General features: G+C 42.4%; 1 protein-coding gene across 1 annotated transcript in view; it reads right to left on the bottom strand.

Moving 5' to 3' along the window:
* LOC309489810 (uncharacterized protein) overlaps positions 1–16,882 on the bottom strand; it is an 18,162-nt gene extending 1,280 nt beyond the window's left edge. The window contains exons 1-2 of the mRNA XM_082158728.1: positions 16,596–16,882; positions 8,430–8,813 (exon numbers count right to left, since the gene is read on the bottom strand). Of these exons, the coding sequence (XP_082014854.1) occupies positions 8,430–8,813; positions 16,596–16,801 (590 nt within the window). The 5' untranslated portion in view covers positions 16,802–16,882. The remainder of the gene's footprint in view (positions 1–8,429; positions 8,814–16,595) is intronic.

Below are 16,882 nucleotides of genomic sequence, written 5' to 3'. Positions count from 1 at the left end.
TGCAGCGTCCGTGAAGTGGGTTTCCAGAGATTCACAATCACCTTCCTGTGTTTCTCCTGCACTGATCACAGACACTTCAAGTATCCTACAGTAAGACCCAGCGGATCCATTCAAGCTCTTCCATTATCACTCCTTCACACGTATCCCCGGGGACTTTGGATCTCCGTGTGACATCACGAGCCTTCAAGTATTCTGAAGTTGCTGATGCTTGTTAAATAAACATTGTCACTCTACCTTGGTGTCTTCGTTCCTCAGTACAAACGTGACAGAAGACCGGACCACACTATGCAAGCTTCATCGGCTCATGATGTCCCGCTCCCCGGTGCAGAGACCGCTCAGGGTGCCACCGTATCGACTGCTCCGGTACGTTCGCCTCTCTCCGCTGCAGCCGCTGCATCATCCACTCCGCCCACTACACTCCAAGAAACCCTCGCTGAACTCAGTCGCACACTACAGAGCCTCAGACCCGCCTCCAATAGCCCTATGGCTCGACCCTCATCATATTCGGGAGAAGAGGAGTGCAGTGGATTCCTCTTACAGTGTCGACTTTACATGGAGATCCACGCCCATCAATTCACCTCTGAAAGAGCCAAGATAGCCTTTGTTATTTCATTACTCACAGGTCGTGCATTAAGTTGGGCACAAGCCTTATGGAATTCCAATGCACCTGCTCTACAATCGCTGAATTGTTTTGTGGAACATTTTCAAGTTGTCTTCGCGCAAACCTCGAATGCTGTTTCCATCCACGATCAGCTGCTACGCTTGCGTCAGGGCCGTTCTACGGTGTCCGACTATGCCCTGCAGTTCCGCACTATCGCCGCTAACAGTGGGTGGAATGAAGTTGCTTTAATGACTGCCTATCGACGTGGATTGAATCCAGACATCTGTCTGCAGCTCGCCATCTATGAAGATTCAATTGGAATTGAGAAACTAATTCAGCGATCAATCCTTATTGCTCAACATCGTACTGCTTGTCTCAGTTCTTCCACACCTTTTCCTCCGCGATCCTCTTCCGCCAGCAGTCCAAGATCGTTCACTGAATTCTCTTCACCACACTCCCCGTCTGTAAACTTCCCAGCTCCTGAGCCTATGGAGATCAGTGCAGGACATCTAACCACCACTGAGCGTACTCGCCGTCGCAACAATAATCTGTGCCTCTACTGCGGAGCTGCCGATCACTATCGCTTGGACTGTCCTATTTGCCCCAGGCGCTCGGCGGTGAGTACCATTGATCTTCCCTCTTCAGTTCCTAATCTGACACTAACCCCTGTAATTCTTAAGTATCGTGAATACTCTGTTCCAGCAAAAGCCCTTATAGATTCCGGCGCGGCGGGGAATTTCTTCTCTGCATCGTTGCTCAACCGCCTCCATGCCCGCCGTCGACGGTTAACTCGCCCGTTGAGTATCCTTTCTATTCTGGGCAAACCACTGGGGAGAGGAAGCATTCAGCATTACAGTCCAGTGGTACATCTGTCCGTGGGCTACTTACATGGTGAGGAAAGTTCATTTTATGTCTTGGAGGACTCGACTGCAGACCTCGTGCTGGGACGCCCATGGCTCGATCAGCATTCTCCTGTCATCCGTTGGTCCACCGGTGAGGTATGTCAATGGAGCGAATACTGTAAAGAGAGCTGCCTTCAGTCTGTTAAGAGGAATCTGTCTAAACCCTCAACTCCAGTGTTTCTGGGATCCACCTCTGTTGAAAGTCCAGTCTCTGACTCGGTTCCGAACATACCATCTGAATACCAGACATTCCAGGACGTGTTCAGTAAACAAATGGCCACCACACTTCCGCCTCACCGACCTTGGGATTGCGCTATTGAATTACTGCCTGGGGCTACTCTACCGCGGGGGAAGGTTTATCCCTTGTCCATTCCAGAACATAAGGCCATGGAGGAATATGTGAAGGAGGCGTTACAACAGGGATATATCCAATCATCTACGTCTCCAGCCGCGTCTAGCTTCTTTTTCGTCGGAAAGAAGGATGGTGGTCTTCGTCCGTGTATCGATTACCGGGTCCTGAATGCTTCTACGATCAAATACAGATATCCACTGCCATTGGTACCCGCTGCTCTTGAACAACTACGATCTGCGGTAATCTTCACGAAGCTCGATCTACGGAGCGCCTATAACCTGGTCCGCGTGCGCAAGGGTGATGAGTGGAAGACGGCGTTCATTACTCCCGCAGGCCACTATGAATACCGGGTCATGCCCTTCGGCCTGTCCAACTCACCATCGGTTTTCCAGGGTTTCATGAACGAAATCTTCCGGGACTTCCTTAACCGGTTCGTCATAATCTACATCGATGACATCCTCATCTACTCCACCAGTCCCGAGGAACATGTAGGTCATGTACAGCAAGTACTGAAACGGCTTCGTGAGCACCAGTTATATTTAAAACTCGAGAAATGCGAGTTCCACCAAACAACCATTCACTTCCTGGGTTACATCATTCATCCAGAAGGTATCTCCATGGATCAAACCAAGGTGAAAGCGGTTCTCCACTGGCCCAAACCTCAGACTTTGAAAGAACTACAGAGGTTCCTTGGCTTTGCTAACTTTTATCGTCGTTTTATCAAAGACTATAGCAAAACCTGTGCTCCGGTAACATCCATGGTACGGAAGGAGGTCAAACATCTCACCTGGTTTCCGGAAGCCACTGCAGCCTTCGAGAATTTAAAGAAAGCTTTCTGTTCTGCTCCCATGCTCTGCCATCCGAATCCAGATAAGCCATTCATCGTGGAAGTCGACGCCTCGTCCAATGGTGTTGGAGCTGTACTGTCCCAGCGGCAGGGGACTCCTCTTCAACTTCGACCGTGTGCCTTCTTTTCACGCAAGTTAACACCAGCGGAACAAAATTATGATGTGGGCAATCGGGAGTTGTTGGCCATCAAACTGGCTTTAGAAGAGTGGAGACATTGGCTGGAAGGAGCAAACCATCCGTTCCAAGTAATCACAGACCATCGCAACTTGGAATACCTTCGAGACGCCAAGAGGTTGAATCCACGCCAAGCCCGGTGGGCATTGTTCTTCACCCGTTTCAATTTCTCGGTAACCTTTCGCCCTGGAACCAAGAACCTCAAAGCCGACGCACTGTCTCGCTTGTTCCAACCTGAAACTTCTCCGAAAAGCACTGAACCCGTCCTTCCTTCAGCCCTGATCATGAGTCCCATCCTCTGGAACCTCGACGACCTCATCGCTGAGGCCACTCTGTCTGAACCTGCTCCACCGGGGGGTCCTGAGGGTAAAATCTTCATTCCATCCCGACTTCGGATAGCCCTTATGGATTCAGTGCATACTTCTCCGGGATCCGGACACCCAGGTAGCCATCAGACCCTAACACTTCTCCAAGAACGCTATTGGTGGCCCAGGATGTGCCAGGATGTCTTACGATACGTACAAGGTTGCACCGCCTGCGCCATGGCCAAGGTACCTCGGCGTCTACCTGAGGGCAAACTGATGCCTCTCCCCATACCGAATCGACCTTGGTCACACATCGCTGTCGACTTCATAACTGATCTACCCTCATCTGATGACAATACCTGCATACTCGTCGTCGTCGACAGATTCTCGAAATCCTGCAAACTACTAGCACTTTCCAAACTTCCCACAGCATTCAAAACCGCCGAACTCCTGTTCACAGAAATATTTCGCCACTTCGGCATTCCAGAAGACCTGGTCTCTGATCGAGGACCCCAATTCATATCTGACGTCTGGAAGTCCTTCTTTAAGTTATTGGGAGTGTCGGTTAGTTTGACGTCGGGGTACCATCCCCAGTCTAACGGTCAGGCGGAACGGAAGATCCAAGAGATCGGGAGGTACCTACGGACCTATTGTCACGATAAACAGGACCACTGGAACAAGTACCTACCATGGGCGGAGTATGCTCAAAACTCCCTCCGTCAGTCCTCCACTGGTCTAACACCTTTCCAGTGCGTCTTAGGCTACCAACCACCATTGTTCCCCTGGTCTGGGGAACCATCTGATGATCCAGCAGTTCAGCATTGGTTCGTGGAGAGTGAGAGGGTCTGGGATTCTGCCCATGTCCATCTACGAGGGGCAGTTCGGAGGCATCAAGTTCAGGCCGATATCCGTCGCAGGGCCACTCCTCTCCACACTCCAGGCCAGTTGGTGTGGCTCTCGACCCGGGACATTCGCCTCCGGCTGCCTTCACGTAAGCTGAGTCCCAGGTACATCGGGCCATTCGCGATAGAGAGGCAGATCAACCAGGTATCCTACCGCCTAGCACTTCCTCGTCACTACAGGATAGCTCCCACCTTCCATGTCTCTCTGTTAAAACCTTACATCACACCCCTCTCATCTCAGCCCACAGAATCAAGCGCCGACGAAACGCCCCCTCCCCCCCCAGTAGACCCCACAGAGGATACAGTATACCAGGTTCACACCCTCTTAGACTCCCGTCGTCAGGGAGGACAGCTTCAGTACCTCGTGGACTGGGAGGGGTATGGACCGGAGGAACGCAGCTGGGTGCATCGGGATAACATCTTGGATCCCACTCTCCTTCAAGACTTCCACCGGGATCATCCGGATCGTCCAGGACCCCGTCCGCGGGGGCGTCCGCGTCGTCGGGGTCTACGGCCCTCAGGAGCTGGCCGTGGAGGAGGGGGTACTGTCACGGATTCAATCATCAATGACACCACTCCATCAATTTCAACTCGGCGCACCTGGTCCCGCTCGTCATCCCCGGAATTCTAATCGCTCCCACCTGCTCTTCATCATCACTCACCCTGATGCACGCTGTTCTTAAACCTCAGTCAACCTTCACTCAACGTCCGGTCTCGTCTTTCGTTACCTGACTCTCTGGTTCCTGGACCTCGTTGTCCGGATTCAGATTTAGCATTCCTTCAAGTGGTTTACACCTTATCCTAACGTCCTGTTTATATCTTCTCTGCAGCGTCCGTGAAGTGGGTTTCCAGAGATTCACAATCACCTTCCTGTGTTTCTCCTGCACTGATCACAGACACTTCAAGTATCCTACAGTAAGACCCAGCGGATCCATTCAAGCTCTTCCATTATCACTCCTTCACACGTATCCCCGGGGACTTTGGATCTCCGTGTGACATCACGAGCCTTCAAGTATTCTGAAGTTGCTGATGCTTGTTAAATAAACATTCAAACGATATAATTTCTCAGTGCTTCTAGGTTATAGGTGTGTTGTGGACTCTGCTATTCTTTTATATCGAGAATGATTTTTAGAACTATATCTTTATCGCTATCTGTATAGTTATCGTAGGTCTACCTGTGAATGGGCCATACGTCTGATATTTACCATCTAACGTTAGTCATAGCCAATACACCTACCTACAGCATCATCTTTTCATAACACAAGATTTTGGCCAAATGTAATGATAGGAAAAACCGCCAGTTAAACGGTTTAAAGTAAGATATTTTAAAACATTTGCTGCATGGTTAAAAACATGCTACTAATATAAAATTGCGTTTTTGAGAGGAGGGTATTGAGATGGGCTTTAAGTCATGTATGCTATAATTAGCATTTTATTATTACATTCAGAAATAATGTAAAATACCGGTAAAGCAAAATGTTTACAAACATTATAATATTTCGTGTATGCTTATTTATTCCTTTATAGGCTATAGCCTAGGCCTATAATGTTATTCTGTTTTTCTCCGTTCACACAAGCGCCCATAGCATACGAAAAAGTTTATTCAAGTGTGTTATTAGTAGGCCTATACTGCTTTTAAAATTAAAATAAGAGAGCATACTTTACTTTTCAGAAATATACTTTTGCACTTAAGTAGGCTATAGGCTACTTGACTTATACTGACAGAAAGTATATTTGGACTATGTACTCAATCTTTTGATCGAGATATAAAGGTATGATTAAAGGTATTCTAAGTATAGGCTACTTGGCTTGTAGTTGATTGAGTAGCCTATTAAATACTTTTTTCACATAGTATTATTGCTACGGTCTTATAAACTTTGATTTACGGTCTTTATACTATGTTTGAAAATATTGATTTATAAAGAAACAGATATGTTCCTCTGAGTATCTGAATTTTTGTGTAGTCCATTAAAATTTCATAATGGAACGTACCCACATGTTGATAAAAAAGGATGCATGAAGCTAGAAGGGAATGTTTTTAAGTTAAAGAACATTTAAAAGTAGGCTATATTTCAAGTATAACAAAAAAATAATACCTAAATAGAAACATAGAAGTCGACCGATACTTAAAGTGCAAAAATAATATATAAATAGTAAATTATGTTATTTTCACTTAAAGAAAACTTACAAGTATGTATAAAACTACTAAACTACAGAGTATACTTCAAAGTGTTCTTTCATAAACTAAAAAATCTGCTACAAGTATTTGACTAAAAAACTATCAGTATACTTAAGTTCACTTGTAGTATAGTTGCAGACAGTGAACTTACTGCAGTACAAACGAAAAACTTAGTAGTAAACTAGTTCTCAAAGTTTAGCCTACTATACAGGTGAAACTCGAAAAATTAGAATATCGTGCAAAAGTACCTTTATATCGGCAATTCAACTTAAAAGGTGAAACTAATATATATATATATATATATATATATATATATATATATATATATATATATACACACATTATATATATATATACACACATTATATATATATATTAGGGCTGTCAATCGATTAAAATTTTTTATCGATTAATCGCATGATTGTCATGAGTTAACTCGTGATTAATCGCACATTTTTTTATTTGTTCTAAATGTAACTTAAATTAATACTTTTCAAGTTTGTAATACTCTAATCAACGTGGGCGTGGATAAATATGGATGCTTTATGCAAATGTATGTTTATTATTGAAACCATAGTCAACATAGAGCATGAAGACGTCACGAGACATGTTTCAAAGGTCATAGATGTTTTTCAAAGAACTTGTTCATGTCTATTAGACACATGTAGAAAGAACAAAGAAATACCAGGTTCCCATTACTTCTCTTTCATTGCACTGAGCAATTAACACAAACATTTGCATTTTAGATTTTTTAGATTAACACAAACATTTACATTTTAGATTTTTGCATGACAGGGCAGCTCTTCTGAAAATGCTAAATGTACATTTATTATTAGGCTACATTATAGTTTGTCTCTCTCTGTGCCCATTTTGATTAAGCTAAATTCTCAATAAAACTGTTTTCATTGGTATATTTTACTGTTTCTGTTGTCAAACAACGGAATGAATATGAAATGGTGACTGAAACGCGACCCATTAAGACATAACCAGCTCTCCCTTCCAAGACGTTAATCTGCACAAAAATCCTGATAATCGAGCCGTCGTCTGATGAAATCAAATACATAAGATAAACACAATATCTGTTTTGCGATTTCGGCTATACTTGCATGTAAAATTAGAGAAGCAACATCATATCTGTGTTTAACTGAATTAAAGCGCTGCTCCTCTCTCCAGCGCGAGACGCAGAGAGAGAGCGAGAGGGAGAGAGGCGCGCGCGCGTGCTGGGTGAGCAGTACCGGCGGTACCGGTAGATTCTCAGAAACTAAATAAGGTTTGGGCGCTTTGTTGAAGGGAAAAAAAATCGCTAAATGGGTCTGCAATGTCGCTAAGTTGGCAACACTGTGTATCTCCATTTCTACAACTAGGTTTTGGGCCACGGGTCAAACAGAAAATACGCGCTGCGTTAATCGAGCGTTAAAAAAAATAGTGTCGTTAATATGATTTTGCGTTAACGCGTTATTAACGCGCTAACTTTGACAGCCCTAATATATATATATATATATATATATATATATATATATATATATATATATATATATATATATAATATATTATATTAGCTTCACCTTTTAAATTGAATTGCTATCTATAGACTCATTACATGCAAAGTGAATTATTTCAAGCCTTTATTTGTTATAATTTTGATGATTATGGCTTACAGCTATGAAAACCTTTTCACAATATTCTAATTTTGAATTTGGGGTTTTCATAAGCTGTAATCCATAATCATCAAAATTATAACAAATAAAGGCTTGAAATATCTCACTTTGCATGTAATGAGTCTATATAATATAATAGTTTCACCTTTTAAGTTGAATTGCTGATATAAATTAACTTTATTCTAATTTTTCGAGTTCTACTATCCTGCAATTTTCGCTGGTTACAAAAGAAACACCACGCTGTATATTTACCTACCTCTAATGGCAGCATATTACTATAGTGACTTAGGATACCTATGACTTGACAACTGAGCGTGGGTATTTCACTCACGTTGAATGCGTCAACGTTACATTTGCATAAGCAGTAGGCTATACCCTACTATTTGATTGCCAAATTGAAATATTAAACAGAGCAATACAATTACGTTATTAACCGGTTAATGGCCATTTCAAATACACGTTTCTGTACAGAATGATTAAACTAGTTTCTGTTTTTTTTTGTCTAACCTTTCCCAGCTCCATTTCTTTATCATGCGAAAGACACGAATCTTGTCTGACGCTTTTTGGAAGATCTGTAGGATATTCTGGAACATTTCTTTCAATGCACCTCTGACCATATGGTAGTCCGCATGGTGATTTTGGTTCTGGTTCAGCCAGCTATCTCGGGCCATTGGGTCCACATACACCTCATGGTTCACCATCTCTCTGGCGATTAAGTTAATCCGACGACGAGTCTTCTGGATCCCGTTTCCATCCTTTTGGTTGGAAGATGTATCAGCCTTTAGGTCGGGAGATGTATCAGCCTTTAGGTATTTCACAAGTTCCCTTCGGAGCTCCTTCACATACTCGCCGAACACATCTGCATTATAATCCACATAGAACTCATCCGAACTACAGAGATAAAACACACCAAAAACAATTTAGCTATAACAAACGAAATGTCTAAATATGTCAATTAATCCAAAAAAAGAAAATGGACCTGAAGCTGTTTTTGCACTGGTTCAGAACTAAGAGTATGCTAATACCCAGCAAACACAGAACGTTGGCGCAACGTACCCAACCTTCTAACAACGTTTTAACAACATACATGCGTCGTACAATCCAACACACCTGCGAACTTCAGGCTTGTGCATGTGATAGTGTAAAGGCCCGTACACACCGGGACGAATATCGGCGCGCGTTATTCGCCAGCGTTTTTCAACGCGTTTTTTGTGTTCACACCCAAGCGTTTTTCGCTGACGATGAGCTGAGTGAACATGCAAATTCATTCCCTGACATTAGATGGCGCTTAATGTAAAACAGAAATCCAATACCACTCCATAACAGTCTATACTCTGCAATACCACTCCATAACAGATACCCTGCAATGCCACTCCATAACAGTTCTCTTTTAACAAGATTTGTGTAGTCGCTGTCGCGTTTGTCATATAGTTCTTTATTCCGACACCAACGAGACCAGCAGCTCTACATTCATCTGATCTACACTTAAGTGAGTGTAAAGGCCCGTACACACCGGGACGAATTTCGCGCGCGATATTCGCCAACGTTTAACGCCTCGTGACTAAACAAAGGGCGCCAATGTGAGTGTGCACACCGACACGAAAAACGCCACGCGTAAAAGCGTCATTTTTTTTTAAACGCCTCGGGTTCGTTTTTTTGGTTTGACGCGCCGCGTCAAAAACTATCCGACCAATGAGATTGGCGCTTTTGCTCACGTGTCTGGAGCTTCTGAAGTTACAGTAAAACACAACTTGGGGGCGCTCAAACACAAAACGGTCTTGCCGAGCACACATATGTAACAGCGAAGAAGATATACGCCAAGTAGCGTCTGCACTGCCCATAGACCGACACTGCCGGGAAGAAATGACGAGGAAGATGCAAGGCAAGATGAATGTAGAGCTGCTGGTCTCGTTGGTGTCGGAATAAAGAACTATATGACAAACGCGACAGCGACTACACAAATCTTGTTAAAAGAGAACTGTTATGGAGTGGCATTGCAGGGTATAGACTGTTATGGAGTGGTATTGCAGAGTATAGACTGTTATGGAGTGGTATTGGATTTCTGTTTTACATTAAGCGCCATCTAATGTCAGGGAATGAATTTGCATGTTCACTCAGCTCATCGTCAGCGAAAAACGCTTGGGTGTGAACACAAAAAACGCGTTGAAAAACGCTGGCGAATAACGCGCGCCGATATTCGTCCCGGTGTGTACGGGCCTTATACTGACACCTACTGGCGTGCGTCTGTGCAGCATCACGCAAAAATAAAGGTTTACAGTAACGGACGCGACTGTTAATACGTTATTAGTGACCTATTTTTTACAGTCTATGGTAGTGACCCATGATAGATTTATTTCCTAGAATGGGCAGTTTGTGACTTTGCGAGATAAACAACATAGCACTGGTATTACAAAACATTCAGTGGTGCATACCAATCAAATACAAACGTGACACAAATAACACGTTTGAAAAAATATGAATGCACTTTAATTCGTTTAATTGATATTTTAAATATCACAAAATTAGGCTATTTATTTAGGATTCTGTGCCACAATTACGTCAGTAGGCTATAGGTGTTCGATTCATCTGTCAGTCGCTACTGGAGGTGTCGCAACACGGTGACATGTTCTGCGACTCGGTGTCAGTCAGGTGTCATGTCAGGGTCAGTGTGTCGCGATGTCAGTGACACATGCCACTATCCACCACTGGCACATGCCAATAATGTCAGTGGCACATGCCAATAATGTCAGTGACACATGCCACTATCCACTGGCATATGCCAATGAAGACCGGATGTGCCACCGGATGTGCCAATATGCATAGTGACATGTGCCATTGGCTTCTGTGCGTCAGATGCCATGTCACTTAATGTTAAGAAGAAGAAGATAAGATAAGAAAAACCTTTATTTGTCCCACAATGGGGAAATTACGGTTTGCAACAGTAGAGACAGGACAGAGATAGATAAATGTACAAATAGCATAGCCAAGTATTAAACAAAGAAATGCCTATAATAATAAATTATAATAAATAATAAATACTGATATTATAGAAACCTATTAGAAGGTCAATGCACATAAGTAAGGTATAGCACGCTATATGGCACATGTGATGTAAATATACATATAAATATAAAAATAATAAAATAAAATAAAATAGTCCAAACTCAACAGTATTCGTTGTACAGTCTGACGGCTGCTGGTAGGAAAGATCTGCAGTATCTCTCCCTCACACAGCGGGGATGGTGCAGCCTGTCACTGAAGCTACTCTCCAGGGCTGACAGAGTATAGTGCAGTGGGTGGGACAGCATAGCTGTCAATTTAGCCAGGACCCTTCTGTCTCCCACCTCCCTCACTGAGTCCAGAGGACAGCCCAGGACAGAGCTGGATTTCTTGATCACCTTATTCAACTTTTTTATGTCCCTCTCAGTAATGCTGCTGCTCCAGCAGGCCACAGCATAGAGGATGGCTGATGCCACCACAGAGTCATAAAAAGTCTTAAGGAGGGGCCCTTTCACTCCAAAGGACCTCAGCCTCCTCAGGACGTACTGCCTGCTCTGACCCCTCTTGTACAGAGCATTAGTGTTATGAGTCCAGTCCAGCTTGTTATTTAAGTGAACACCCAGGTACTTATAAGTGTCCACTCTCTCAATATCCCTTCCCTGGATGTTCACCAGAGGGGGAGAGCAGGCCGCTGTCTGCGAAAATCGACCACCATCTCCCTGGTCTTCCCCGCGTTGATCTGGAGGTGATTTCGCTGATACCAGTCCACAAAGTTCTGTGTCAGTCCTCTGTACTCTGCATCATCATCCTCAGTGATTAGGCCAACAATGGCAGAGTCATCAGAGAACTTCTGCAGAACACATCTGTCCGAGTTGTGTCTGAAGTCTGCTGTGTAGAGGGTGAAGAGGAAGGGGGCCAGCACAGTTCCCTGGGGCAGCTATTCCCAAACTGTGGTCCGCGGACCACTAGTGGTCCGTGAGGGTACTGCAGGTGGTCCGTGGAAAGGCAAAATAAAATATAAAATAATATTTTTTTTTACCTTAATTTTACCAGGAAATTCCCACAAAAAAATAAATAAAAGAATAATATGTAGGCCTATATTGATATAACATTTTAATTAAATTGTCAAGTTATTGTGTGATTACTAAAATAGCCTAGTGGTGTTCGGCCTTGACATTCAAGTTCAGTGCCGTTAGAACCACAACATTGGTTCGGTGGATAGCAACAGGTTCTCTGAAGAGAAAAGGGCAGAGGCAAATATGTTACACGCATAGCCTTTAATGGTGCGTTCACACCGGACGAAATTTCGCTTCAAACTTTTGTTTTTAAGGCGCGTCAATTTCGCTCTCGACGCGCGAATTGATACAAAGTGGTCAAGCGTATCACTAGACGCGGTAGGCGCGAATTTGACATATGATCCCTTTTTGAATTTACATTTTACATTTACATTTATGCATTTGGCAGACACTTTTATCCAAAGCGACTTAGCCTACAGTGCACTTATTACAGGGACAATCCCCATGGAGCAACGTGGAGTAAAGTGTCTTGCTCAAGGACACACTGGTGGTGACTGCTGGTTTTTTGCCATCAATTTCTTTGAAGTCAGACATAGTTACTACTTTTTCAGGTGGTCTGATCTGTCTGACCTCAGTGCAACTCAAGGATGTGCTGATCAGCTTTCTGATATTATTGATTTTCTCAGAGAAGAAAGAAGCAAACTCACTGCACTTGCTGTTTGAGAGCATTTCACTGGGAATCTGGCTTGGGGGGTTTGTCAGTCTCTCTACAGTAGCAAAAAGAGTGCGTGTGTTGTTTAAATGGCTGTTTATAACATTTGAGAAGAAAGTCTGTCTAGCTTTGCCTAGTTCCATATTGAAAGCATGCAGGCTGTCTTTGTAGATGTTATAATGGACTACAAGTTTTGTCTTCCGCCACATGCGCTCTGCTTTTCTGCATTGTCTTTTCATATTTTGCACTGCTGTTGAGTTTCTCCAAGGTGCTTTTTGTCTGCCACTCTTCTTCCTGACTTTAACAGGAGCAATATCATCAATTATATTTTTAACTTTTGAGTTAAAAGAATCAAGGAGAAAATCAACAGAGTCAGCAGATATGCTTGGTGTTAAAGATATAGCCTTCATAAATAGTACACTAGTGTTCTCATTTAAGCATCTCTTCTTGACAGACACAGATCTAGCTTCAATGGCAGGAGAGATCAATATATCAAAGAAAATACAGAAATGATCAGACAGTGCTACATCCTTAATAACAATCGATGAAATGTTTAGACCCTTACTGATAAGTAAATCTAGAGTGTGTCCATGATTGTGTGTGGGTCCATGTACATGCTGAGTCAGATCAAAAGTTTTTAAAACAGTTTTGATTTCTTTTGCCATATTGTTTTCTGCATTATCTATGTGAATGTTAAAATCTCCAGCAATGGCAAAACAGTCAAACTCTGAGGTAATTGTTGATAACAGTTCTGTAAAGTCCTCAGCAAAGGCTGGAGAATATTTTGGAGGCCTGTAAATAATGATAAGTAAAATGCGAGGAGCACCTTTTAACACAGTACCCAGATATTCGAAAGACGGGTAATTCCCAAATGATATTTGCTTACATTGATAGATATCTTTAAAAAGAGCAGCTAGACCCCCACCTCTCTTAAGAGTGTACTACTTGTACTACTTTTAACTCTATGGCAGAAATAGTAAGATTAGTATGCTAATTCCGAATTCCCAAATGCTAGTGTGTCCCAAATTGTAGTATGTTGAAATGAGTATTCCAAAGATACCCAGATAGTCTTTTTCCGGTTAGAATCTGTTCACACTAACCAGAGTGCATCTCAACCGGGTCCCTACTTCAGTAGTCACTGAACAGGGAGTCGGCCATTTCAACCCTAAAACAAGCAAGAGTGGAAAATGATAATCCAAAAATCAATTTATGTCACTTTTTATATTATCAGGACTTAAGTAAAATATATCCGAAGGAATTTTTGAAATATTTGAAATAGTTTGGATTTTATGAGTTGTATCTCCCAGGAAACGTTGCCCTATTAGGGTATACAAAAAGGCCAAAGTCATCAAATGTTTCTGGGATTTATTTGATGCAAAAAAAAAAAAAAAAAAAAAAAAAAATGTAATATGCTAAATATGCTGCATATATGAAATGTCTAAGTGTCCTAAAATTGAGGCACATGCATTTCTTATATTTTTTCACAGCTGAACTGTTTTGTCTTCAACCTCACGTGTGGGAAACTCTAGCTCTTGTGGTCCACTGTACTTGTAATAATATCACTGGAGGCAAGCTGGTTGTGAGAACCCAAGTGTAACTTTAATTAAACATAAAACAAAGGCATGACCAGGCATGGAACTCAGAACACAAAACAAGAACAACGACAGGGCTACCAACAGTAGAATATGATACATTCAATACTAGACAAAGACACAGGGCAAAGACACATGGCAGGATCACATGACTAGAACAGGGGATCACATGACAGACAAGAACAAGAAACAAGAAATAAAACCCAAACCTTGACAGTCCTTCAGGGTTTAGCACCATCTCTAATCAATCATATAATGTAATTTATGATACAACTTATAATTTTCTAAGTAACCCTGAAGACTTTGGTTAGATTTTTCAGATATGTTTAATCAGGGTTGGAGCTAAACTCTGCTAGCCCTCCAGGAGCAGGGTTGGACACCCCTGTTCTACTATAAAATGAGTTGTGTGAAACTCTGCAAGAAAATATCTAGTTAAAAATGCAAAGATGTAGTCAACAAAATGTAATAATATCAGTTTTACAAGAGAATATTACCATTTGCACAATTTATTTACTCAAAATACATAGATTGAGAAGGGGGACTGTGCACAGGGGGCGCTGAGGCCGGGAGGGCCTATAAGGATCTGGGCCCGGGCATAGAGCAAGATTTCTACTGGCCCCTCCACCACCCACAACCCACCCCTCACCCATGAGCCCAGAATGCACAATAATGCCATGACCAGGGGGTCCAGTTTACCTTGAGATAGCACTCATTGTCAATACATTGGATAATCCTTTTTTATACCCTAATCTGGCAACGTATCTCAGGGGATACATACTTTTCAAAATGCTGTAAATAACAGCATTATCAACATATGATTTAATTTTCTATTTCAACATCTTATGACAATTTTTACAATTAATATTAGCAGGTGTATTATATTATGCTGCTTATGTGGTGGATGTTTGAAATAATAAGAATAAATTATTTATTCTTATATAACAATAATAATAAATGTAATATTTAATTTCATAATATGAAAATAATATCCTAATTATTATTTGATTATTCAAATCTCCTGTTTAAAAATAGGAAGAAGCACTAGGGCCCTATTTTAACGATCTAAGCGCATGGTATAAAGCGCACAGCGCAAGTGCACTTAGTGCTTGTCTGAATCCACTTTTGCTAGTTTAACAACGGGAAAAATGGTCGGCGAGCGCGGCTCATGGTCTAAAAGGGTTGTCTCTATTCTCTTAATGAGTAATGGGTGTGTTTTGCAGAGTGTATGCGCGTGTTGGACCCGCCTATAGGCACACATTACTAGCGCGCTCTTTAAATAACAAAAAAAATGTTACGCCATTGACTTTAGACCAGGTTTTTGTTGGTCAATGGCTCAGTCTATTGGCGCCAACAATGCGCCAGAACACACCTTGTTTTCAGACCAGCAGCCCATGGGTGTACAGATGCATTTGCTATTTAAACAACGTGGCGCAGGACGTGAAAATGATAACTGCATTGGACTGAAACTAGCAAAAAACACTAGTGTCGCACTTGGCGCTGTATTGTGACGGGTCATACGATTGGGCCCCTAGTCTTGTATTTTATCTCAAAATTATTTAAAATGTGTCAAAATGTGGAAATTAGCAGAAATAGGTTAATACAGCCTCTTATTTACATTAGGTAAAGAAAAAGCTGCTTGGTTTATTTCTTTAATGTATATAATTGCTGCCATAATAACGACCCATTTCAAATGTCTACGTGTTTTTCTTCTCTTTCTCTTTTGAGCGGTAAAGAGATATTGTTCTTGTAAATAATTTCCAGCATTTCAGTAATAAAAGTGTAGGCTAGATCTTTAAAATACATCCCAAAGGTGCAACAGTTATTGTACGGTGCTCGGCAGTGGTCAAAACGGATTTAAACAGTGAATTTTGAATTGATCTTTTCTTGTAAACTCAGAGATGTGGATTCGGATGGCAATTAAACTACCACACAACCTTGGTGTTTGTCAAAAACAGTGGTAATTCGGCCGGGGAATTTCACGCGGGGTGGTGAGAGAAAAACACAGACTTTCTGGATTCAGATGGCAATAAAATCACAGACTAGCCCCTCTAAATGATGAAACTCCCTTACAACCCCATGAGAAACAATTACCGTCAGAATAGGGCTTTATGTTTTTGGTCCATGGATGGTGTCAGCGCAACGCATTAGATGTGGCCTGCAAGAGTGTGAGAGCTGTGACATTTTTTATCATAATTTTTTATATCGTTTTATCGTCCAGATACAAAACTTACACACTAAGGTGTCTACACACTGTAGCACTCATCCCACCTGCCACACACACACACACACACACACACACACACACACACACACACACACACACACACACACAGACACACACACACACACTGACCTGAATCGGGCCACCATTGTGCTTATTAACTTTTGCACAGTTTGGTTGAGGGGGATCATGAGGTCCTGCACCAGGTTCTCCAGCTGCTCATCGTAGCCCCCAACATCTCTCAGCAGGTCCTGCAGAACACTGCGGGGGAACCCAATGAGTCCATTGTTGAAGACATGCTGGCCCCGATTAGCTCGATTGTCAGAAGCAGACACCATTCGATTAGAACCAATGGCACGTAGGGCCTCCTGGGCGTTGTTTCTGAGCTGAGACTCGAGCTGAGAATTGGAGTCAATAGG

This window comes from Leuciscus leuciscus (assembly GCF_965113295.1).
Source record: "Leuciscus leuciscus genome assembly, chromosome: 24".
Classification (NCBI taxonomy): Eukaryota; Metazoa; Chordata; class Actinopteri; order Cypriniformes; family Leuciscidae; genus Leuciscus; species Leuciscus leuciscus.
This window is presented reverse-complemented; position numbering and strand designations above follow the sequence as displayed.